This window comes from Macaca nemestrina, chromosome 1 (assembly GCF_043159975.1).
Source record: "Macaca nemestrina isolate mMacNem1 chromosome 1, mMacNem.hap1, whole genome shotgun sequence".
In the NCBI taxonomy this organism is placed as follows: domain Eukaryota; kingdom Metazoa; phylum Chordata; class Mammalia; order Primates; family Cercopithecidae; genus Macaca; species Macaca nemestrina.
In genome coordinates, this window is record NC_092125.1 from 82,465,429 (window position 1) to 82,490,806 (window position 25,378).

General features: G+C 44.5%; 2 protein-coding genes and 1 non-coding gene across 5 annotated transcripts in view; 2 read left to right on the forward strand and 1 right to left on the reverse strand.

Annotated features, from left to right (window-relative positions):
- LOC105478279 (nuclear VCP like) overlaps positions 1-1,500 on the reverse strand; it is a 106,435-nt gene extending 104,935 nt beyond the window's left edge. For all 3 annotated transcript variants that reach the window (XR_011614672.1, XM_071081150.1, XM_071081152.1), the window contains exon 1: positions 1,268-1,500. Coding sequence is in view for 2 of the 3 variants with exons in the window: in XM_071081150.1 (XP_070937251.1) it covers positions 1,268-1,324 (57 nt within the window). In the remaining variant the exon portion in view is untranslated. The remainder of the gene's footprint in view (positions 1-1,267) is intronic.
- A 167-nt stretch (positions 1,501-1,667) lies between these two features.
- LOC105478304 (cornichon family member 4) overlaps positions 1,668-25,378 on the forward strand; it is a 55,691-nt gene continuing 31,980 nt past the window's right edge. Inside the window, exons 1-2 of the mRNA XM_071081174.1 lie at positions 1,668-1,803; positions 2,877-2,998. The gene's annotated coding sequence lies outside the window, so the exon portion shown is untranslated. The remainder of the gene's footprint in view (positions 1,804-2,876; positions 2,999-25,378) is intronic.
- LOC112426183 (small nucleolar RNA U13) lies at positions 7,354-7,452 on the forward strand. Its single transcript, XR_003017472.2, has one exon. It is a non-coding gene; the product is annotated as a small nucleolar RNA U13 (small nucleolar RNA).

A 25,378-nucleotide genomic window follows, 5' to 3' on the forward strand; every position in this document is an offset into this window, starting at 1 on the left:
AAAATCACAAGTTCCACTTGGCCATTTTAATTTGGAGATACGCTAACTAGGCAGCTGGATATATCAATCTGTACTTCAAGATAAAATCTGGACAGCAGATACAAATTTAGCCGTCATAAATATATAGAGGACAGGACAGCAGCTTGCACCGGTAATCCCAGCACTTTCGGAGGCTGAGGCCTGATCGTTTGAGCCCAGGAGTTAGAGACCAGCCAGAGTAACATAGTGGAACCCCGTCTCTACAAATGATAATAATAATAATAATAATAATAATAATAAATTGGCCAGATGTGGTGGTGCACACCTGTAGTCCCAGCTACTGGGGAGGCTGAGGAGGGAGGATTGCTTGAGCCAGGGAGGCCGGGGGTGCAGTGAGCTACCATTGAGCCCATGAACAGCCACTGAACTCTAGCCTGGGCAACAGAGCGAGACTGTGTCTCAGAAAAATAAAAATAAAATGAAATAAATATATAGATAATAGAATACATAGACACTATTCAAAGGTTATTAGACTAAATGAGATCACATAGGAAGTATGGATAGATAAGAAAGGTGTATGAGGAAAGAGGAGGAAGGGAAGGTAAGAGAACAGTGGCTCAGAGCACTTCCAACATTTACAAGTTGGTAGGAAAAGATGGGTCCGAAAAGGAGATTGTTTAGGGGCTGGTGAAGTGAAAGAAAAACAAGGAGAATGTGTAGCTCACCAATTCCTAAGTGAAGAAAATTCTCTCCCGCCTTTTAACTCAGACTGCTTGTTTACATTCTAAGGTATTTGCCACACACTGCTTTTTACTGATGGTCATGAAAATGAGAAAACCGTAGGCAAAGTGCCTGTTACTGTTGCCAGACCGTGTTATCTCGTTTTAGTGTGTAAGTTCCTTGACAGCGGAAATTAACGTATTATTTATGCCACCCCTTTTCAAGGACCTCTTACAATGCGAGCGTTTGAAGACCATTCCTGTACTAACTTCACAAGTCAAAGAGGTTAAAATTCAAAGGCTAACTCCACTCTACTGAATGATCTGCGCTGAAGACGACCAGACATCCTCGGCAGCCCCACCAAGCTGCACCCTCCTACTGTCCCCGGTTTCTGCTGAGACTCCGCACCAACGTGGGTAGGGAAGGCCCCGGCACCACCAACGAAGGAGGAACAGACGCACGCCCAGACCCAGACTGGAGAAAAGAAGACTAGTTGAGTTCCACGTGGACGCCACCCGAAAAAAAGGGGAGTGGCCCTTGGCGAGACCGAGCGGTGCAGAATACACACCTGGATGACTCGTTGCTTGAGTTTATTATCCACGAACCGGGAGGGTCTAGGCTTCATCGTCTGGGTCTTCCAAAGCCACAGCTCGGACCGTCAGCTCCCAGTCAACCGGGGGCCTCGTAGGGGTTGCCCACCGCGATCGCCGGGCCAGTTGCACCTGAAAAGCGCCCCTCCTGGGGCCTAGCCCGCGCCGTTTCCGTCAGAATAAAAGTAATGCGAATGAGGGGGGGGCGAATTCCGAGGAGCGGGAGAAGACTTGCAAACCTCAGGGAGTTTCTAGGGGCCTTATTTTGCAGGCCTGCCCAGTGGGCCCTGGAAGATTAGGACCCCTTTGAACGCGCTCAACTTTATTGGTTCCCCGCCGGGCGAACCAGGCTGGAGGAAGTTCCTACCCCGGCGCAGCGTGGGGACACGCTGTCAACGCGTCGGCTGGGAAAGTTGGTTTGCTTTCCTCAGGCGTTCCGGCCGCACCTCGTTCTGATACAAAGCTAGTCTTCGCAAAGCCAGCGACGGTAGATACTTGGAGTGATAAAATCAGGGTAAAAACACACTACCAGCTGTTGCTTGCTTTCCCACGTAGTTACCTTACATTTTAGAGGCCCAACAAAAGGGCTAGGTGAAAAAGAAAAGGACGGATTTATCCTTATAACTGAGGATAACTAAGTCATTTGTTACTTTCAGAACTCGTTTTACTTACGCTGTTATCATCGGCAGGTAATTTGTTGAATATATCCAGTGCAAGACTCCTTGGCCCAGATTTTATCAAACATTTGTATTTGCCCCAAGAAGTTTATCCTGCACTTAGGGAGACACAAAGGGATAGTTACCAAGCACTAAAAAAAAAAAAAAAAAAAAAAAAAAAAAATACGGGCTTTAGTTTCTGTCTTCTTGTTTATTTCTTCCGTGTTTTGAGTATTCTTATTTCAGGTCCTACTTGGCTCATGACAAGGTGAAGTGCAGTATATTAAGGGGCAGAGGGGAAGAGAGAAAATGGAATTAAGAGAATCACACACAAGGGTGTGAGGCCGGGCGAGGTGGCTCTCACCTGTAATCACAGCACTTTGGGAGGCCAAGGCGGGCAAATCACTTGAGGTCAGGAGTTCACGACCAGCCTGGCCAAGATGGTGAAACCTTGTCTCTACTAAAAATGTAAAAATTAGCACTGAATTAAGTATTAGATTTCTCACCCAAAATATTGGTCCCTTTGGTTGCAACTTCATTTCTTCTTCACTATATGTACTGTTTTATTTTTATTTTTTTTAGTTGTGGTAAAATATAAGAACATTTACAATCTTAAACATTTTAAAGTGTGCAGTTTAGTGATATTAATACATTCATAATATGCAAGCATCACTGCCATCTAGCTCCAGAACTCTTTTCATCTTGTAAAACTGAAACTCTATACTAATTAAAAAATAACTTCCCATTCCTCCCTCCCCCCAGCCCCTGGCAACTGCCATTCTACTTACTGTCTTCATGATTTTGACTACACTAACTTCCTCATATAAGTGGAATCTTCCCATATTTGACTTTTGTGAGTGGCTTGTTTCTTAGCTTAATGCCCTCATATAGCATGTGTTAGAATTTCCTTCTTTTCTTCTTTTTTTTTTAGAAGGAGTCTTGCTCTGTTGCCCAGGCTGGAGTGCAGTGGCACAATCTTGGCTCACTGCAACCTTCACCTCCTGGATTCAAGAGATTCTAACACCTCAGCCTCCTGAGTAGTTGGGACTACAGGTATGTGCCACCATGCCCGGCTAATTTTTTGTATTTTTAGTAGAAATGGCATTTTGCCATGTTGGCCAGGCTGATCTCGAACTCCTGACCTCAGGTGATCCACCTGCCTTGGCCTCCTAAAGTGCTGGAATTACAGGTATGAGCCACTGCACCTGGCCTTTCCTTCACTTTTAAGGTGAGTAAAATTTGGCTCTTTTGCCATTCTGCCTTTTGCCATGGGATGACACAGCAAGAAGGCCCTCACCAAATAACAACTCCTTGATATGGGACTTTCCAGCCTCCTTGCATTCATTTGACAAGTGTATATTGAGTGCCTACCAGTTTCAGTCTCTGCTCTGCGCTTTAGGCTTGTGGGGAAAAGTGGAAGAATTATAACTGTAACTTTTTATAGCATTTTAAAAATTAGATTAGTTATTTATATGCTTGATTACATTAAATGTTAGGAAAGATTCTTTACAGCATATAGTACAAATGTAGTCAATGCTTAGTAATTTTTAAAATGAAATGTAATTCTTTGCATGCCAAATGTCCAACATAGAATGAAAACACACTGAGGCCGGGCATGGTGGTTTATGCCTATAATCCGAGCACTTTGGGAGGCAGAGGCAGGTGGATCACCTGAGGTCAGGAGTTCAAGACCAGCCTGACCAATGTGGTGAACCCCTGTCTCTACTTAAAAATACAAAATTATCTGGGCGTGGTGGCACATGCCTGTAATTCTAGCTACTTGTGAGGCTGAGGCAGGAGAATCACTTGAACCTGGGAGGCAGAGGCTGCAGCGAGCTGAGATCATGCCATTGCACTCCAGCCTGGGCAACAAGAGCAAAACTCCATCTCAAATAAACAAACAAATAACCACATTGAAAGGCCTAGTAGCATCACAACGTGTACTAGGCAACATAGTTTATTCGTCTATAATTTGTCATAGAATACTATCCTACACTTAGGGTTGATTTCATGGGTATGTGACCTGTGCAGTCACATGGCCCTGTCCTCAGAAGGGCCCCACAGGTGGTTTAATGCTCTACTGTTGCCATCTTGAAATACTTTCTGAAAAAGCTGTCCCTTATTTTCATTTTGTACTGGGTCTTACAACTTATGTAACCAGCCCTTCGTATGTAAACTTGAAGTACTCTAGAATGCTGCCTTCTTATTCCTTTTTTTTTTTTTTTTTTTTGAAGTGGTGTCTCACTCTGTCGCCAGACTAGAGTGCAGTGGTATAATCTTGCCTCACTGTAACCTCGGCCTCCCAGGTTCAAGCGGTTCTTCTGCCTCAGCCTCCTAAGTAGCTGGGACTCCAGGTGCACGCCACCATGCCCAGCTAATTTTTGTATTTTTAGTAAAGACGGGGTTTCACCATATTGGCCAAGCTGGTCTCGAACTCCTGACCTTGTGATTCGCCTGCCTCGGCCTCTCAAAGTGCTGGGATTACAGGCGTGAGCCACGGCACCCAGCCACCTTCTTAAAGGCAGGGAATGTGTTGTTCATCTCATTACTGCTTCAGGTGCAGAAGGCAATAATTGAAAGTGAATTAATACTAGATGATAATATGCTCAAACATTTCCCTTTGGAATTAGCTCATCAATTATTGCCCTGAAGACCATTTTACATTGATTCCAATGTTTGGATTTACAGTATCATGCATCAAAACCAAAAAGATTACTGAACAGTAACCTAAGAGCATATACACTTCAAGCACTTCCCTTTTTAATTGAAACATCCTCCATTCTTCAGTGGTGGTGTAACCCCACCTAGTGGTGGTGGCATATTTTATCTTTTGTCTTTCACACTTTCATTCTCCTAAACCTCATACAGTATTTCACTAGCAAACAGCTTCTGGTCTAATTGTGCTTCATAACTAGGGTGATTTATGTCTAGATTTGCTCAGGACAGTCCTGATTTTTGCCTGTTGATTCAGCAAAATTATTACTAGTATCCCCTTTGTGGAAATACATGAAGACTATTTGAAGACTACATGAGAAGAGGTGAAGACTATTTGTTCAGAGTTTGCTATAACAAGGGAGTCAGCCACCATCACTTGCGTTTTGTCAGAGCCTCAAAAACAGAGAAGTGGGAAAACTTTACAGTGGGGAATAGGGGAAGGCTTCAGGTGTGCCCTAACTGAAGACTGTTGTCATAGGGAAGCTATAGGTGGGGTAACTAGAACTAGCAGAGCATCCTGTGTGTTTGGTTGGGATGCACAGTTGGTTTTCTTTTGGTCCTATGTTGACAGCAGGTCCAAAAATTTAAAAAGCTATCATTTTTTAATAAAGTTCTTGCCATCTGGGGCCATTTGTTACAGGGGTTGTTGCTGGGTTCCTGGATTGTTTCCTAGTGATAGTGATCTAACTTCCTACATGTCTGATTTGTAGATGATAGATTGGTTTTCTGGTCTGGTTGTTGCAGATTGTGAGTCAGAGTTCTATTTTTGCATATGGTCTGGCCATTTTTCATTCACATGTTCAGTGTCTTCCTGTTATCTCTCTAAAACGTTCCAGTTTGGACAATGTAGGACCACTCTATGTGTAGTAGGAACATGGAGAAAAATATGAAGTTTGCATGTCAGAGGATCCTTACTGAGATGCAGAAATGAGGCCTGCCTGCTTGCTGGGAGCTGGAGACTGAGTTCTGTTCTGTTCTGTTCTTTTCTTTTTTGAGATAGGGTTATATGGTTTGGCTGTATCGCCACTCAAATCTCATCTTAAATTGTAGCTTCTGTAATTCTTATGCATTGTGGGAAGGACCCAGTGGCAGGTAAATGAATCATAGGGGCGGTTTCCCCATACTGTTCTCGTGGTAGTGAATAAGTCTCATGAGATCTGATGGTTTTATAAGGTGCTTCCCCTTTCGCTTAGCTCTAATTCTGTCTCATCTGCCACCATGTAAGACGTGCCTTTAATCTTCCACCATGATTGTGAGGCCTCCCCAGCCACGAGGAACTATGAGTCCATTAAGCCTCTTTTTCTTTATAAATTACCCAGTCTCGGGTGTGTCTTTATCAGCAGTGTGAAAATGGACTAATACAGAGCATCCCACTCTGTCGCCCAAACTAGGGTGCAGTGGCATGATTTCAGCTCACTGCAACCTCTGCTTCCCTGATTTTTGTTTTTGTTTTTGTTTTGTTTTTTTGAGACATAGTCTTGCTCTGTCGCCCAGGCTGGAGTACAGTGGCACGATCTCAGCTCACTGCAACCTCCACCTCCCATGTTCAAGCAATTCTCTGCTTCAGCCTCCCGAGTAGCTGGGATTGCAGGTGCCCACCATCACACCCAGCTAATTTTTTTGTATTTTTAGTAGAGATGGGGTTTCAGCATCTTGGCCAGGCTGGTCTTGAACTCCTGACCTCATGATCCACCCTCCTTGGCCTCCCAAAGTGCTGGGATTACAGGCGTGAGCCACTGCGCCCGGCCACTTCCCTGGTTTAAGTGATTCTCCCATCCCAACCTCCTGAGTAGCTGGGACTACAGGTGCATGCCACCACACCCAACTAACTTTTGTATTTTTTGGTAGAGGTGGAGTTTCATCACCTTGGCCAGGCTGGTCTCAAACTCCTGACCTCAAGTGATCCACCCGCTTCAGCCTCCCATACTGCTGGGATTACAGGCATGGACCACTGTGCCCGGCCTTGAGCTTTTTGAGATTAAAAAAATGTATTTGATTTATTTTATTTGGTAATGGCTAACAATTCCGTTTTCTAATCAGGTTTATCATTCTTTGAGGTGATTGCCTCATTTATGTCCCTAATCTTGAATAGGATGAAAATAATATTCTCCCAGGTTTCAAGCAATTCAAGCAATTCTCCTACCTCAGCCTCCCAAGTAGCTGGAATTACAGGCATGCACCACCATGCCTGGCTAATTTTTTTTGTGTTTTTAGTAGAGATGGGTGATCCACCCACCTCCACCTCCCAAATTGCTGGGATTACAGGCATGAGTCATTGCTCCCGGCCTGAATCTTTCATACAGAACGTTTTTAGTAAATAATTGTTAGGTAAATGAATGAAAATTGTGAAGTAAATAATCAGAGTACTGTGATAGAAAATAACAAGGCCAGGTGCGGTGGCTCATACCTGTAATCCCAGCACTTTGGGAGGCCGAGGCGGGCGAATCACCTGAGGTTGGGAGTTTGAGACCAGCCTGACCAACATGGAGAAACCCCCATCTCTACTAAAAATACAATATTAGCCAAGGGTGCTGGCGCATGCCTGTAATCCCAGCTACTCCGGAGTTTGAGGCAGGAGAATTGCTTGAACCCGGGAGGCGGAGATTGCAGTGAGCCGAGATTGTGCCACTGCACTTGAGCCTGGGCAACGAGAGCAAAACTGTCTCAAAAAAAGGGAAGAAAATAACAAAGAAATCCTTTTGTAGTTCCTAAGTGTGAAGAATGCGTGTTCATGCACAGGGGTGAGATGTGCTACCCTCAAACATTGTTCCATGCACATGACCTGTCTGACATGGAAAAAAAAGAAGAAAATAAAAAAGGGAGACCACCTCAGTCCCTGGTCAAGGGAGGTCTTTCTAAGAACGTGACAGGTAAGGACTTTAAGTATAGGAGGAGCCAATTGTACAAGGAGAGTGGGAAGAGTTTCAGGTAAAGAGAGAATCATGTGTGCCAAGACTTTAAGCAGAAAAGAAGTTGACCTGTTCCAGGAACAGAAACAGAGAAAAATAAGCTTCTTTGTTGTTTAAACCACCATTATTTCAGGTTTTTTGTTATTCAAAACCAACATTAATTTGAACAAGTACAGGCATTTGGAGGAATTTTAAAAGTTGAGTCTAAGATTGATGCAGAAGAGAAAATGACAGAAAAGAGCCAAAACATTCCTGAATAAGAACCTGGTATCATTAACATTTTTTTTTTTTTTTTTTTTTTTTGAGACGGAGTCTCGCTCTGTCGCCCAGGCTGGAGTGCAGTGGCGCGATCTCGGCTCACTGCAAGCTCCGCCTCCCGGGTTCACGCCATTCTCCTGCCTCAGCCTCCCGAGTAGCTGGGACTACAGGCGCCCACAACCGCGCCCGGCTAATTTTTTGTATTTTTAGTAGAGACGGGGTTTCACCGTGGTCTCGATCTCCTGACCTTGTGATCCGCCCGCCTCGGCCTCCCAAAGTGCTGGGATTACAGGCGTGAGCCACCGCGCCCGGCCAACATTTTTTAAAAAACACCATTGAGGTATAATTTACCTATAATAAAAAGGATCCATTTTAAGTGTGTAACTCAGTTATTTTATTCATTTATTTATTTATTTTTAAAAGATGGTCTCAGGCTGGGTGCGAAGCGAGACTCCGTCTCAAAAAAAAAAAAAAAAAAAAGATGGTCTCAGGCCAGGTGCGGTGGCTCATGCCTGTAATCCCAGCACTTTGGGAGGCCTAGGCGGGTGGATCACCTGAGGTCAGGAGTTTGAGACCAGCTTGACCAACATGGAGAAAACCCATCTCTACTAAAAATGCAAAAATTAGCCGGGCGTGGTGGTGCATGCCTGTAATCCTAGCTACGCAGGAGGCTGAGGCAGGAGAATCACTTGAACCCGGGAGGCGGAGGTTGTGGTGAGCTGAGATTGCACCATTGCACTCCATCCTGGGCCACAAGAGTGAAACTCCACCTCAAAACAAAACAAAACAAAACAAAACAAAACAAAACAAAACAAAAAACAAAGTCTCACTCTTGTGGCCCAGGCTGGAGTGCAGTTCTGATCATAGCTCACTGTAGCTTCAGCCTCCTGAACTCAAGTGACCCTCCTGCCTCAGCCTCCTGAGTAGTTAAGATTACAGGCATGTGTCACTGTGCTGGCTATCTTATTTTTTTTTAAACTGGGTCTTGCTATGTTACCCAGGCTGGTTTCGAACCCCTGGCCTCAAGCAATCCTTCTGCCTCAGCCTCCAAGAGGACTGGGATTACAGGTGTTGAGCTACCATGCTGGGCAAATTTTTTTCTAATTGAGGTATATTTACATAGCATAAAATTCACCATTTTATTCATTTTAAAGTATACAATTCAGTGGCTTTTAATATGTTTACAGGGTTATACAGACATTACCACTATATAGTTCCAGAACATTTTCATTAGCCCAGAAAGAAACCCGGTAACTATTAAGCAATCACTTCAATTTTCCCCTCTTCCCAGCACCTGGAAACCACAAATCTACTTTTTGTTTCTATGGATTTGCCTATTTTGGACATTTCATATAAATGGAATTATACAATATGTGACCTTTTGTGTCTGATTTCTTTCACTTAGCATAATGTTTCCAAGGATTCTCCATGTTATAGCATGTATTAATACTTCATACCTTTTCATTGCTGAGTAATATTCTGTGGTATAGATATATCCCATTTTAGTTATCAGTTCATCACCTGGTAGACATTTGGGTTATTTCCACTTTAAGTTTCAGTTCTGTGGAGTATAAAGTACACCCAGAAGTGGAATTGTTATGGAGCAAGGGCTCACTGCCTGATAGGCATAGAAGCCAATACTGAGGCAGGAGAATAGGGTGTGGAGACAGGGAGCCTTCACTTCAGCCTCTGATTAGTTGCAGGCCAAGTCTTTATTTGCATAGAGTGTAACTTACTTCAGCTCCCAATTGGTCAGGGGCCAAGTCTTCATCTACATAGGGTGTAACCAATAGGAAACTTCTAAAGGGTACTTAAACTCCAGAAGATTTTGCAGCCAGGAGCTCTTGAGCTGCTTGCTCAAGCCAGCTCCCCTCTGTGGCGTGTACTTTCGCTTCAATAAATCGAAAGTATTTATTGTGCTTCATTCTTTTTATTACTGTGCTTCATTCTTTTGTTGCTTTGTTTGTGCGTTTCGTTCAATTCTTTGTTCAACACACCAAGAACGTGGACAAATCGTCAAGACCTGGACAACCTAGTCAAGACCCTTCACCAGTAACAATACCATGGCACTTGCTTTTGAGAAAATAGAAACCTTTATTGCAAAGTTGACTTGCCATGCTCAAATCTGTCTGCCTGAGCTGGAGAATGGGGACAGGTTTTATAGGCAGATAGTTACAATGAGGAAGATAGGAAAATGCAATGAGGTAGGCCAGGTGTGGTGGCTCACGCCTATAATCTCAACACTTTGGGAGGCCCAGGTGGGTGGATCACTTGAGGTCAGGAGTTCAAGACCAACCTAACAAACATGGTGAAACCTCATCTCTACTAAAAATACAAAAATTAGCCAGGCATGGTGGTGCACACCTGTGGTCCCAGCTGCTTGGGAGGCTGAGGCAGGAGAATCACTTGAACTTGGGAGGTGGAGGTTGCAATGAGCTGAGATTGCGCCACTGCCCTCCAGCCTGGGAGACAAAGTAAGACTCCATCAAAAAAAAAAAAAAAAAAAAAAAGGAAAAATGCAATGAGATATGATCTGATTGGGTCATGCTGAGGGTCCTTGGCTCTTAAGTCTGTACTGCAACAAAATAGGGTACTCCTTGTTTCTGAATTTGGTCCCCGTTCCTTGATCCAAGCACTTTGGTTCTGCTCGTGATGAACTTTTTCATTCGTCCTGGCTCCTAAGTCCAATGGGGCACATTTGGCTCATCTGGGCATGCTTAGGTTATGTAACTTGCAACCTGGGGGTCCACTGAGAAACCACTCAGAACTTTGTTACACAAAGGTTGAACCAGATTGAATTGATTATGCTGCTAACAGAATTGCTGGGTCATATAATTCAGTGTCTTTAACTTTTTGAAGAATCACTGAACTGTTCCCTCCAGCTGCTGCAACATTGTACGTTTGTACCAGCAAGGTTCAGATTTCTCCATATCCTCCCCAACAGTTAATTTCTCTTTTGTTTTTTAATTACAGCCATTCTAGTAGGTGTGAAGTAATATCTTTTTTTTTTTTTTTTTTTTTGAGACAGGGTCTCACTGTGTCACTCAGGCTGGTGTGCAGTGGCCCAATCACGGCTCACTGCAGCCTTGACCTCCTGGGCTCAAGTGATCCTCCTACCTCAGCCTGCCACATAGCTGGAACTAACAGATGCATACCACCACACCCAGCTAATTTTTTGTATTTTTTGTAGTCACGGGATTTTGCTGTGTTGCTCAGGCCTGCAACACAAAGTGTTAGGATTACAAGTGTGAGCCACCTTGCTCAGCCACAATCAAATGATTATCATTTTGATTGACATTTTTGTAAAGTTAATTTCTTTCTTTCTTTTTTTTTTTTTTTTTTTGTTTTTTTGAGATGGAGTCTCGCTCTGTTGCCCAGGCTGGAGTGCAGTGGCCAGATCCCAGCTCACTGCAAGCTCCGCCTCCCGGGTTCACGCCATTCTCCTGCCTCAGCCTCCCAAGTAGCTGGGACTACAGGTGCCCGCCACCTCGCCCAGCTAGTTTTTTGTATTTTTTAGTAGAGACGGGGTTTCACCATGTTAGCCAGGATGGTCTCGATCTCCTGACCTCGTGATCCGCCCGTCTCGGCCTCCCAAAGTGCTGGGATTACAGGCTTGAACCACCGCGCCTGGCCGTTAATTTCTTAATGATTGCCCTGGAAAGTAAAATTAACATCTTAATTTATAACAATCTAGGTGAATTAATACCAACTTAGTTTCAATAGTATACAAAAACCTTACTGTTATATAGCTTTATCTCCCCTCCCATATTGTTATTGTTACATATTCAGCTTTATACATTATGCCCATCAGCATAGATTTATAATTACAGTTTTATGTAGTTGTATTTATTTATTTATTTATTTGAGATGCAATCTTGCTCTGTGACCTAGGCTGGAGTGCTGTGGCGCGATCTCAGCTCACTGCAACCTCCACCTCCTGGGTTCCAGGATTACAGGTGTGCACCACAACACCCGGCTCATTTTTGTATTTTTTTAGTAGAGGCAGGGTTTCACCATATTGGCCAGGCTGGTCTTGAATTCCTGACCTTGTGATCCACCTGCCTCAGCCTCCCAAAGGAGGCTCATGCCTGGGATTACAGGCATGAGCCACCAAACCCGGCCTATGTAAAGGGGAAGGTTATAAGCCAAATTATATATATATATATGTTTTTGTTTTTGTTTTGAGATGGAGTTTTGCTCTTGTTTCCCCAGCTAGAATGCAATGGCATGACCTCGGCTCATTACAACCTCTGCCTCCCAGGTTCAAGCAAGTCTTCTGCCTCAGCCTACCGAGTAGCTGGGATTTCAGGCATGTGCCACCATGCTTGGCTAATTTTGATTTTTAGTAGAGCCGGGGTTTCACCATGTTGCTCAGGCTGGTCTTTTAACTCCTGACCTTAGGTGATCCGCCCACCTCAGCCTCCCAAAGTGCTGGGGTTACAGGTGTGAGCCACTCCACCCAGTCCAAAAATGTATTTTATACTGACTTTATTTATTATTATTATTATTATTTTGAGACGGCGTTTCACTCTTGTCGCCCAAGCTGGAGTGCAATGGCATAATCTTGGCTCACTGCAACCTCTGCCTCCCGGGTTTAAGAGCTTCTCCTGCCTCAGCCTCCCAAGTAGCTGGGATTACAGGCACACGCCACCATACTCGGCTAATTTTTTGTATTTTTAGTAGAAACGTTTTTCAGCATGTTAGCCAAGCTGATCTCGAACTCCTGACCTCAGCTGATCTGCCCGCCTCGGCCTCCCAAAGTGCTGAGATTACAGGTGTGAGCCACTGTACCTGGCCTATTTATTTATTTATTTTTAATTAATTTTTTTTTTTTTTTTTGAGACGAAGTCTCACTCTTGTCACCTAGGCTAGAGTGCAATGGCACGATCTCGGCTCACTGCAACCTCCACCTCCCAGGCTCAAGCAATTCTCCTGCCTCAGCCTCCCGAGTAGTTGGAATTACAGGCACCCGCTACTACGCCCGGCTAATTTTTATATTTTTAGTACAGATGAGGTTTCACTATGTTGACCAGGCTGGTCACGAGCTCCTGACCTTAAGTGATCCGCCTGCCCCAGTCTCCCAAAGTGCTGGGATTACAGGCATGAGCCACTGCAACCGGCCTATACTGACGTTAATATTTACTTAGGTAGTTACCTTTACTAGAATTCTTTATTTCCTCATATGGTTTTTGTTACAGGATCTTTGTTGCTTTTCTGGCTGGTAACCTCTGTGGCTGGTGGCGCCTTTGCCCGAGTTTTGCTTGTGCCCACTGGGCTCGTTCTGCCCACTGGACCTGGAAGGCTGTGCTGGGCTCATGCTACCGGTCTGGATCCCAGGCTTGCCAAGGACACGTCAGGCATGGGGCAGTGAGGTGTGTGTGAATGAGTCAGGCGTGGAGCTGACTCTGGGATCTGGCCACTGCACAGTCAGACATCCTGGCTGCTGCAGAGGGGCAGGCAGCTTCAGGTGCCAGCATGGGCTCCAACTCTCTGCGAGGTTGCAGATGGATAAGGCGCATGGCAAGCAGCTTCCACAGCTGGCATTGGGAAACCCAGGTGCCTGGAAGCTTGGAGATGCCAGGAACCACAGGGCCCCAAAGAGGGAGTCACAGCCCTGACCTGGGGAGCTCCCAGGTTGGGACTCCCCAAAGAGGCACAGATCTTCTCTTCACCCACAACATGGTGAGCAAGGAGCATGTTTCAGCCCTGTTTGTGTTACAGCTCTTTTAGCCTCACCATTTGGTGGGCCCCAAGTTCGTGTCCTGTGACCAGGAAGAATGAGGTACTCAGACAAATGGAGGATGAGCAAGCTTTATTAAGCCATATAATAGGTCAGAGGAGACTCACAGGGGCAGCTCCTTTCCATAGCCAGGGTGTCCATTTGAGTGTTCAGTTCACAGCAGAGAGGGTAGCTCCTCTCTGCAGGTAGATCGTCCCAACAAGTGTTCATCTCCCAGCAGAGAGGGTAGCTCCTCTCTACAGTTGGTCATCCCAAGTGTTCTGCTCTCAGCAGAGAAGGTAGCTCCTCTCTACAGCTGGTAGTCCCGTGGTCTGTTCAACTCTAGCTGATCCCAAGGCTTTTATCGGCCTCAGAGGAGAAGCAGCCATGGGAAGGCCCCGGAAGGGCACCACAAGTTCCCACTCCAGTCCACAAGATTGGCAGCTTGGCCCCCAGCCTTCAGGACCTCCCTGGCCTGAAGGTAGGGCCTCACCAGTTACCTGCCCTTTTCTGCCCAAGGAGCCTGTCTGCCTCCTGCTGCCGTCCATGGCGCCCAGGCTGCTTGCACCAAGGGACACCTGCAGGCCAGTGCTGAGCTGCCCTCAGCTCCCTCTTGGCTTCCCCCTGACGCTCATGGGCACCCACAGTCCAGAGGGGGCTGAGGTGACAGGGGCCTGGCATGTCAGGGCTGCCCGAGCATGTGCACACCCGGTCAGGCTGTGACAGCACCCGGGCCCAGCTCCAATTTCACTCTGAGATAGGTGCGAGTGCCGGGAGTGGGGAGAGCCAGGCGGTGGGGAGAGCCAGGCAGTGGGAGCAGACACTCCCGAACCTGTGGGGAGAAGGGGGTCTTCCCTGGTTCTCCATGGTGCAGACTGCAGAGACGCCCAGGTCCTGTGCCTGTAAGGGCGGGGCTCCCACCCGTTGCATGGAGTATGCTGGCAGCCCTGGCTGCACCTCCTCACAGCCCGGAGCGCGGGCCCCAGCTCCTCGCTGGGCCCCTCTCTGCCCAACCCTCTGTACCCGAACGGCTTCTCCCCCACGGACAGTCAGCCCCGCCTTGCCCCATCGCAGAGACCCCCAGGGCGGTGGGCTTTGGTTGGGGGTTCCCGCTTGTCCCTGGCTCCTGCCATCTCCGTGGAGCGCGGCACCGCCTTGGACCCAGCTCCACGTCCTCCCGGTTCCCTCCCCGCGAGGCCTGGGAGCGGTCCTGTCCGGCTGCTCAAGGTTGGGTGTGGCGCAGTTAGCTACCTTTGGAACGCAGGGCGCAGGGGACCCATAGCGGCTACTGCTGCTCCTGCAGCGGCTCCTGCTGGTACTGCTTGCACCTTCCTCCTGCAGCTCGTGCAGTGGCAGTGACCGTGTCCTTTCATTTCAGCCTGACGTACTACCTTTTCGTGTAGAGCAGGACTACTAGTAAAGAACTCTCTCAGTTTGTGGAATATGTGTATTTTTCCTTTGTTTAAAAAGAAATTTTAGGCCGGGCGCGGTGGCTCAAGCCTGTAATCCCAGCACTTTGGGAGGCCGAGACGGGCGGATCACGAGGTCAGGAGATCGAGACCATCCTGGCGAACACGGTGAAACCCCGTCTCTACTAAAAAATACAAAAAAAAAAACTAGCCGGGCGAGGTGGCGGGCGCCTGTAGTCCCAGCTACTCCGGAGGCTGAGGCAGGAGAATGGCGTAAACCCGGGAGGCGGAGCTTGCAGTGAGCTGAGATCCGGCCACTGCACTCCAGCCGGGGCGACAGAGCCAGACTCCATCTCAAAAAAAATAAAAAAAAATAAAAATAAAAAGAAATTTTAAATTATAGTTAAAAACACATAACAAAATTTATTATGTTAACCATTTTTAAGTGTACAGTTCAGTACTGTTAATTGTATTCACATTGTTGTGTAAGTAACATATCTACAGAACTTTTTTTATCTTGCAAAACTGAAACTCTATACCTATAGATCAATAACTCCCTATTTCCCACTTGCCCCAGACTCTGGCAACCACCATTCTACTTTCTGCTTCTATAAATTTGAGTACTTTACATAATTCATATGAGTGGAATCATACAACATTTGTCCTTTTGTGATTGGCTTATTTCAATTAGCATAATGTCCTCAAGGTTCATCTATGATATAGCATGAGAGAGGAGTTGTTTTCTTTTTAAAGGCTGTATAATATTTCATCATTTGTGTGTGGCACATTTTCTTTACCTATTCATCCATCTATGGACATTTGTCCACGGATAGACACTTTTCTTTCCTTTTTTTTTGAGACAGAGTCTTACTCTGTCACCAGGCTGGAGTGCAATGGCTTGATCTCGGCTCACTGCAACCTCCGCCTCCCGGGTTCAAGGAATTCTCCTGCCTCAGCCTCTTGAGTAGCTGGGACTACAGGTGCACACCACCATGCCCAGCTAATTTTTTTGTATTTTTAGTAGAGATGGGGTTTCACCATGTTGGCCAGGATGGTCTCAATCTTTTGACCTCCTGATCCATCTGCCTTGGCCTCCCAAAGTGCTGGGATTACAGGTGTGAGCCACCACACCTGGCCTGTTTCCCTTTTTTTACTCTTGTGAATAATGGTGCAATGAACATGTGTGTTCAAATATTTCTTTGAGATTCTGCTTTCAGTTCTTTTGGACATATACTCACAAGTGAGATCCCATAGGTGCTAGATCCTATGGTAATTCTATTTTTAATTGTTTGAGGAACCACCATACTATTTTTCATAGCACCTGTACCATTTTGCATTCCCACCAACAGTGCACAAGGCTTTCCATTTCTCCACATCCTCACCAACACAAGTTATTTCTTGGTTGTGTGTATCTCTATGTGTGTGTGCAGTGTGTGTGTGTTTTAAATTATGGCCAACCAAATGGGTGCAAGGTGATATCTCATTCTGTTGTTTTCTTTGATAATTAGTGATATTGAGGATCTTTTCATATATTTGTGGGCTATTTGTGTATCTTCTTGGGAAAAATGTTTTCATGTCTTTGACCATTTTAAAATCAAGTTAAGAGTGCGTGCATATGTTGTGGGAGATGAGGCCTTGCTATGTTACTCAGGCTAGTCTCAAACTCCTGGCCTCAAGTTATCCTCCCGCTTCCACCTCCCAAAGTGTTACAAGTGTGAGCCACTGTGCCCAGCCAGGTGATTTGTTTTATTATAGTTTTGTTTTTTTTTTTTTCTTTTTTAAGAGCTAGGGTCCTGCTCTATCACCTAGACTTCAGTGTAGTGGCATGATCATAGCTCACTGCAGCCTTGAACTCCTAGGCTCAAGCAATTTTCCTGCTTCACCCTTCTGAGAATCTGGGGCTACAGGTGTGTGCCAGTATGCCCAGCTAATTATTTTATTTTCTGTAGATATGGATTCTCACTTTGTTGCCCAGGCTGAGAAGTTCTCTCTATATTTTGAATATTAATCTCATCAGATATATGATTTGCAAATATTTTCTCCCATTCTGTAGCTTGCCTTTTCACATTATTGGTTATGTCCTTTGATGCACAGAAAGTTTTAAGTCTGATGTAGTCCCATTTGTCTATTTTTTCTTTTTGTTGCATATGCTTTTGGTGTCATATGTAAAAAATTATTGCCAAATCCAATGACATAAAGATTTTTCCCTATGTTTTTCATCTAGAAGTTTTATAGTTTTAGATCTTATGTTTTCCTTTCACTTTTTCTTTTAATTTTTTTTTTTTTTTTTTTTTTTTTGAGATGGGATTTCACTCTTGTTGCCCAGACTGGAGTGCAATGGCGTGATCTTGGCTCACTGCAACCTTCGCCTCCCAGGTTCAAGCGATTCTCCTGCCTCAGCCTCCTGAGTAGCTGGGATTACAAGTGCCCACCACCATGCCCGACTAATTTTTTGTATTTTTAGTAGAGATGGGGTTTCACCATGTTGGCCAGTCTGGTCTCAAACTCCTGACCTCAAGTGATCTGCCTGCCTTGGCATCCCAAAGTTCTGGGATTACAGGCATGACCCACCATGACTAGCCCTCCTTTCACTTTTTAAGAATCATTTTGCTGGACATAAAATTCTTGGTGTAGAGAGTTTTTCCCTTCTTTCTACACTTTATGTTATTCCAGTACCACCTGGCCTCCATGGTTTCTGATGAAAAATCAGCTGTTAATCTTATTGAGCATCACTGGTATATAATTAATTACTTCTTTCTTGCTACCTTCTGAATTCCTTCTTCAGCTTTGAATAGTTTGATAATGGCCTGGCGTGATGGCTTATGCTTGTACTCTCAGCCCTTTGGGAGGCCAAGGCAGGAGGATTGCTTGAACCTAGGATTTTGAGGTTACAATGAGCTATGTTCATGCAACCACACTCCAGGCTTGGTGACAGAATGAGACCTTGTCTCAAAAAAAAGTTTGATCATGATTTGTCTCAGTAGGAATCTCTTTGAGCTTATCCTTCTTGGGATTTGTTGAGGTCCTTGGTTGTGTAGAAACTTTCTTGTTTCTTTTTTTTTTTTTTTTTGAGACGGAGTCTCGCTCTGTCGCCCAGGCTGGAGTGCAGTGGCCAGATCTCAGCTCACTGCAAGCTCCGCCTCCCGGGTTCCCGCCATTCTCCTGCCTCAGCCTCCCGAGTAGCTGGGACCACAGGCGCCGCCACCTCGCCCGGCTAATTTTTTGTGTTTTTAGTAGAGACGGGGTTTCGCCGTGTTAGCCAGGATGGTCTCGATCTCCTGACCTTGTGATCCGCCCGTCTCGGCCTCCCAAAGTGCTGGGATTACAGGCTTGAGCCACCGCGCCCGGCCGAAACTTTCTTGTTTCTTTGCATGCCTATTTTTCTGTTGTTGAAAACTGAACATTTTAAGGTTGTGTTTTGCTTTTGAGATGAGGTCTTGCTCTTTTGCCCAGGCTGGAGTGCAGTGGCGTGATCATAGCTCACTGCAGCCTCGATCTGACAGGCTCAGCATTCTCCTACCTCAGCCTTCCAAGTAACTGGGACTACAGGTGTGCACTACCATGCCTGACTAATTTTTCTTTTTTTTTTTTTTTTTTCTGTATTTTTTATAGAGATGGGATTTTGCCTTGCCCAGGCTGGTTTCGAACTCCTGGCTCATGTGATCTGCCACCTCAGCCTCCCAAAGTGCTGGGATTATGGGCTTGAGCCACTGCCTTGGTCTGTTTCTTTTTTGAGGGTGGTTAGGGGGATGGAGACTCCCTCTGTTGCCCAGGCCAGAATGCAGTGACGCAATCTCGGCTCTCTGCAACCTCCGCCTCCCAGGTTCAAGAGATTCTCTTGCGTTAGCATCCCAAGTAGCTGGGTTTACAGGTGCCTGTCACTGTGTCTGGCTAATTATTGTATTTTTAGTAGAGACGGGATGTCACCATGTTGGCCAGGCTGCTCTCGAACTGCTGGCCTCAGTGATCCTCCCGCCTTGGACTCCCAAAGTGCTGGAATTACAGGCGTGATCCCAGGCCCTTCATCTGTTTTTGACTTCTGTTGCTCAATATATTGTCTTTGAGATATCCATGTTTTGTGTATATCAGTAGTTCATTGTTTTTATTACTGGGTATTATTCTATTTTATGGTTATGCCACAATTTGTTTATCTATTTGCCTGTTCATAATTGTTGGGTAATTTCCAGGTTTTTTTCCTACATTTTCTTTTTTTTTAGAGATGGGGTCTCACTATGTTGCCCAGGTTAGAGTATAGTGGCTATTCACAAACACGATTATAGTGTACTATAGCCTCGAACTCCTGGGCTTAAGTGATTCTCCTGTCTCAGCTTCCCAAGTAGCTGGGACTACAGATACACACCACTGTGCCCAACTCTCTAGTATTTTTAAGTGCATATTTATTCATATTATATTAGCTTATATATCTGAGTTGTTTTTCTGTATGCACAATTGGTAATTTGCATTCAGTGATGTTTCTCTTGTTCAAGAATATTTTTGTTGTTGTTAATTTTATACTTTAGACACCAATCCCATGTGTGTAGTGTAAATGTGAATTCAAATCATATATGTAACCATGGTCCTGATCTGGAACTCTGATTTCTTTTGGGAAATTTCTTTTTTTTTGAGACGGAGTTTTACTCTTGTTGCCCAGCCTAGAGTGCAATGGTGTGAGCTCGGCTCACCACAACCTCTGCCTCCCCGGTTCAATTGATTCTCCTGCCTCAGCCTCCTGATTAGCTGGGATTACAGGTATGCACCACCACGCCCAGCTAATTTTGTATTTTTAGTAGAGACGGGGTTTCTCCATGTTGCTCAGGCTGGTCTCGAACTCTCAACCTCAGGTGATCCGCCCACCTCAGCCTCCGAAAGTTCTGGGATTACAGGTGTGAGCCAGCGTGCCCAGCCTCTTTTTTTCTTTTTTCTTTTTTTTTTTTTTTTGAGATGGAGTCTTGATCTTGTCACCCAGGCTGGAGTGCAGTGGCATTATCTCAGCTCACTGCAACCCCCGCCTCCCAGGGTCAAGCGATTCTCCTGCCTCAGCCTCTCGAGTAGATGGGATTACAGGCACCCACTACCACACCTGTCTAATTTTTCTTTTTTGGTATTTTTAGTAGAGATGGGGTTTCAGCCTGTGGCCAGGCCGATCTCAAACTCTTGACCTCAGGTGATCTACCCACTTCCGCCTCCCAAAGTGCTGGGATTACAGGTGTGAGCCACCGTGCCTGGCCTCTTTTGGGGAATTTTGTCTTTTTACCCAAAGTGAAGCTTTTTTGAAATGTTCATTTGCTTTTTATATGTATTAATCATAAACCCTGCTTATACATGGGACTGATCCGTAGGATTCCTGTAATCAATGCCCTATTTTTCTTGCTTATGAGGTTTCAGTCTTTGACTCCGTTCCCTAGTTGGACAATAAAGTCCCAGCTGGCAATTGTTAACCCATAAGTAGTTACAATTCCCTCAAGGGCTTTTCAGCTTTGCTTCACTGATCCCTCTAATTTGGGTTTATGAAACTAGGGTAATCCCACCTTTTAATGAATAAGTTTAGTGTTTATTTTAAAAATTATTTTTATTTTTGTTTTTGAGTTGGGATCTTGCTCATATCACTCAGGCTGGTGTAGACTGGTGGGATCACAGCTCACTATAACCTCAAACTCCTGGGCTCAAGTGATCCTCCTGACTCAGCCTCCCAAGTTACTGGGAATACAGGCAAGTACCCCCACCCTCAGCTAAGTTTTTTTTAAATTTTATTTTCATAGAGAGAGGGTTTTACCTAGGCTGGTTTTGAACTCTTGGCTTCAAGTGAGTTCAAGATCCTTCTGCCTTGGCCTCCCAAAGTACTGGGATAACATGTGTGAACCACCATGCTGGCCTAGTGTTTATTTTTTAATGTTGCATTTTGTGTGGCATTTATTTGTGTTTGGCACTAGATGGAAGGAAGGTAAATTCTGTGTTCATTAGGTTTATTGACACAGATATTCAATCAATATTGATTGAATTTCTATGTAAGAAGATTGAAGATATTGCTTTCCTGCTTTACTGCACATAGGGTTGCCAAGATTGTGCCAAACTAACATTTTTTTCCTTTATACTATGATTCTATTTTTAAATTTGCGAATAATGTGAGAGGTATCAGCCAAAGTTTTTGTTGTTGTTGTATGTGGCTGTTTAGTGGTTCCAGAACAGTTTGTACTGGAAAAGAATATCGTTTCTCCATTAAATTGTCTTTGCATATTTATCAAAAAAATTAATTGACCATATATTTGTGAGTCTATTTCTACATTCTTAATTCTGTTCTATTTATCTATGCATCTGTCTCTCCTTTCATGAATATCACAGTGTTTTGATCGTGGTAGCTTTTAGTACATCTTGAAATCAGGTAGTGTGAGCCCTTCAACTTTGCTCTTTTTCAAAATTGTCTTGGCTATTGAAATTCCTTTGTCTTTCCATATAAATTTTAGAATATAGTTAAGATTTCTACAAACATGCTAATATTGTTTTAATTGGATTGCATTGAACCTACAGATCTGTTTGGAAGAATCGACATTTTAACAATATTGAGTCTTCTGGCCGGGCGCGGTGGCTCAAGCCTGTAATCCCAGCACTTTGGGAGGCCGAGACGGGCGGATCACGAGGTCACAAGATCAAGACCATCCTGGCTAACACGGTGAAACCCCGCATCTACTAAAAAAAAAATACAAAAAACTAGCCGGGCGAGGTGGCGGGCGCCTGTAGTCCCAGCTACTCGGGAGGCTGAGGCAGGAGAATGGCGTGAACCCGGGAGTCGGAGCTTGCAGTGAGCTGAGATCCGGCCACTGCACTCCAGCCTGGGCGACAGAGTGAGACTGTCTCAAAAAAAAAAAAAAAAAAAAAAAAAAAGAACAATATTGAGTCTTCTAATCCATGAACATGATTTTTTTTTATTTATTTAGGTTTTCTCTCTTTCTCTTTCCTTCCTTCCTTCCTTCCTTCCTTCCTTCCTTCCTTCCTTCCTTCCTTCCTTCCTTCCTTCCTTCCTTCCTTCCTTCCTTCCATCCTTCTTCTTTCTTTCTTTCTTTTTTTTTTCTTCTGGGTCTTGCTCTGTCACCCAGGCTGGAGTGCAGTAGTGTGGTCATTGCTCACTGTAGCTCAACCTGCCAGGCTCAAGTGATCCACCCAACTCAGCCTCCCAAGTAGATGAGACTACAGACACACCACACGCTGGCTAATTTTTGCATTTTTTGTAGAGATGGGGTTTCACCATGTTTCCCAGGCTGGTCTCGAACCTCTGGGCTCAGGTGATCTACCCACTTTAGCCTCCCAAAGTGCTGGGATTACAGGCATGAGCCACTGCATCTGACCTATTTAGGTTTTCTTTTATTTCATCAGTATCTTGTATTTATCACATACAGATCCTGGAGATATCTTACTAGATTTATTCCTAGGTATTTCAAGATTTTTATGATATTTTAAGTGGTACTGTTCGGATTTTTTTTTTTTTTTTTTTGAGACAGGGTCTCATTCTGTCACCCAGGCTGGAGTGTGGTGGTGCGATCTGGTCTCACTGCAACCTTTACCTCCTGGGTTCAAGTGATTCTCCTGCCTCAACCTCCCTAGTAGTTGGGATGACAGGTGCCCCCCACCGTGCCTGGCTAATTTTTGTATTTTTAGTAGAGATACTTTTCACCATGTTGGCCAGGCTGGTCTCAAACTCCTGACCTCAGGTGATCTGCCTGCCTTGGCTTCCCAAAGTGCTGAGATTACAGGCATGAGCTACCGTGCCTAGCCCACTGTTTTGATTTTTAACTGGCAATTGCTAGTATATGGAAATGCAATTAATTTTTGTGTGTTAACCTTGTGTCCTCTCTTTGCTAATAATACAGTCTATGTAGACAAAATTGATTACTTCATTTCCAGTCCATAAATATTTTTTTCTTGCCTTATTGTGCTGACTAGACATAACAGAGAAGAAAAACAAGGTGCAACAATGAAAACAGGAAGATTAAGGGTTTGCCCTCTCTACTAAAAATACAAAAACTTAGCCGGGCGAGGTGGCAGGCGCCTGTAGTCCCAGCTACTCGGGAGGCTGAGGCAGGAGAATGGCGTGAACCCGGGAGTCGGAGCTTGCAGTGAGCTGAGATCCGGCCACTGCACTCCAGCCTGGGTGACAGAGCTAGACTCCGTCTCAAAAAAAAAAAAAAAAAAAGGGTTTGCCCTATGACTTCACTTCTTTGATGGATCTAAGAAGAGTTTTTGATTTTTCAGTTTGTTTGGGTTTTTACTTGTTGTAAGAACAGTTGCTACGTTTGGGTCTGTACGTGCTAAACCAGAAACCCAAACAGTTCAGTTTATACTTTTAAAATATAACACATATTTTATTTTACTTATGTATTTTATTATATTATATTTTTTTGAGGCAAGGTCTCACTCTCTTCCCCGGGATGAAGTGCAGTTGTATGATCATGGCTGACTGCAGCCTTTGACCTCCTGGTCTCAAGTGATCTTCTGATCTCAGCCTCTTGAGTCACTTGGATTGTAGACATGTTTCACCATGCCTGGCTAATAGAACATGTATGTTAAAACAAGAATTATATTAACACACAAACACCACTTATTGTTTTTTATCCTCATCATTTCTTTCTCCTAAGTTCTGTATTCCTTTTAGTTTAGACATTGCAACCATGTTTTTAAGTAGGATAAGAGACAGAGGCTATCTTAATTTTATGGTAATTCAATCATTACCACTGATTATGGTGCCAGCTTTTAAAATTTTCCCAGGATAAAAAAGCAGATAAAGAATGTGAAATATCATCCAGCTCAATGGCTCACACCTGTAATCCCAGCACTTTGGCAGGCCAAGGTGGGCAGATCACTTGAGGCCAGGAGTTTGAGACCAGCCTGGTCAACATGGCAAAACCCCATCTCTACTGAAAACACAAAAATTAGCTTTGTCTTTTCATAGAAATTTTGGAATATGATTAAGATTTCTACAAAAAATGCTACTATTGTTGCATGGTGGCATGTGCCTGTAGTCCCAGCCACTTGAACTTGGGAGGCAGAGGTTGCAGCAAGCTGAGATGGCATTACTGCACTCCATCCTGGGCGACAGAGTGGGACTCTGTCTCAAAAAAAAAAAAAAAGAAAAAGAGTGTGAAATAGCCTGTATTTCCTATTCCATCTCAGGGGGAATGCGTGTGAGATGAGGTTTACGATTTTAGTAAAATCTGGAATAATATAAATAAAATCTGTCATGATAGTGTAGGTCATTCATTCAGGAACCATTTATTAACCACCAGATATTTATAGAATAGAAAGTATTGGGATATAAAAATAAATAAAATCTGTCACTTTTATTATAATCTAAAGCAGGATGTCTAATCATTTGGCTTCACTGGGCCACATTGGAAGAAGAATTGTCCTGGGCCACATATAAAACACACTAAGACTAATGATAGCTGATGAGATGAAATTAAAAAAAACTGCAAAAACAATTTCATAATGTCTTAAGAAAGTTTATAAATTTGTGTTAGATTGCATTCAATGCCTTTCTGGACCACATGTGGCCTATGGGCCACTGGCCAGAGAAGCTTGATCGAAGGTGTGACTGGCTAAGCACATAAGGAAGACTGTGATAAGTATTTTTTTCTCACCTCAAGATGACTGAGTATGTAATGAATATTCTGATAGAGATATATACAAGGTACATTGGGAGTTTGGTAATAGCTGGTTTAATTAATTAGGTAATCTGTTAATTGTATCTCCAGCTTTAACCTATGAACCCTTTATGAATAATCTATGAACCTATACTGCATCAGGCAAATCCAGTTGGGTTTTTGTGTTTTTGTTTGTTTGTTTGTTTAAGACGGAGTTTCACTTTTGTTGCCCAGGATGGAGTGCAATGGAGCAGTCTCGGCTCACTGCAGCCTCCACCTCCCGGGTTCAAGTGTTTCTCCTGCCTCAGCCTCCTGAGTAGCTAGGATTACAGGCATGAGCCACCACGCCCAGCTAATTTTGTATTTTTAGTAGAGATGGGGTTTCTCCATGTTGGTCAGGCTGGTCTCGAACTCCCTACCTCAGGTGATCCGCCCTCCACGGCCTCCCAAAGTGCTAGGATTACAGGCGTGAGTCACTACGCCCGGCCCAGTTGGTTTTGCCTTCATACTAATTCTCCTGTTTTACTCTCTGTGTGATCTCCCTTCTGACAAACTTGTTTCCCTTTCACACATTCAGTGCACTAAATAGCCAGAATGAGATTTTAAAAATGTAGATCAGATAAGCTACTTTCTTGCTTAGAACTCTCCAGTGGTTTCTCATCATATTAGGATAAAAATCCTTGGCCGGGCGCGGTGGCTCAAGCCTGTAATCCCAGCACTTTGGGAGGCTGAGATGGGCGGATCACGAGGTCAGGAGATCAAGACCATCCTGGCTAACATGGTGAAACCCC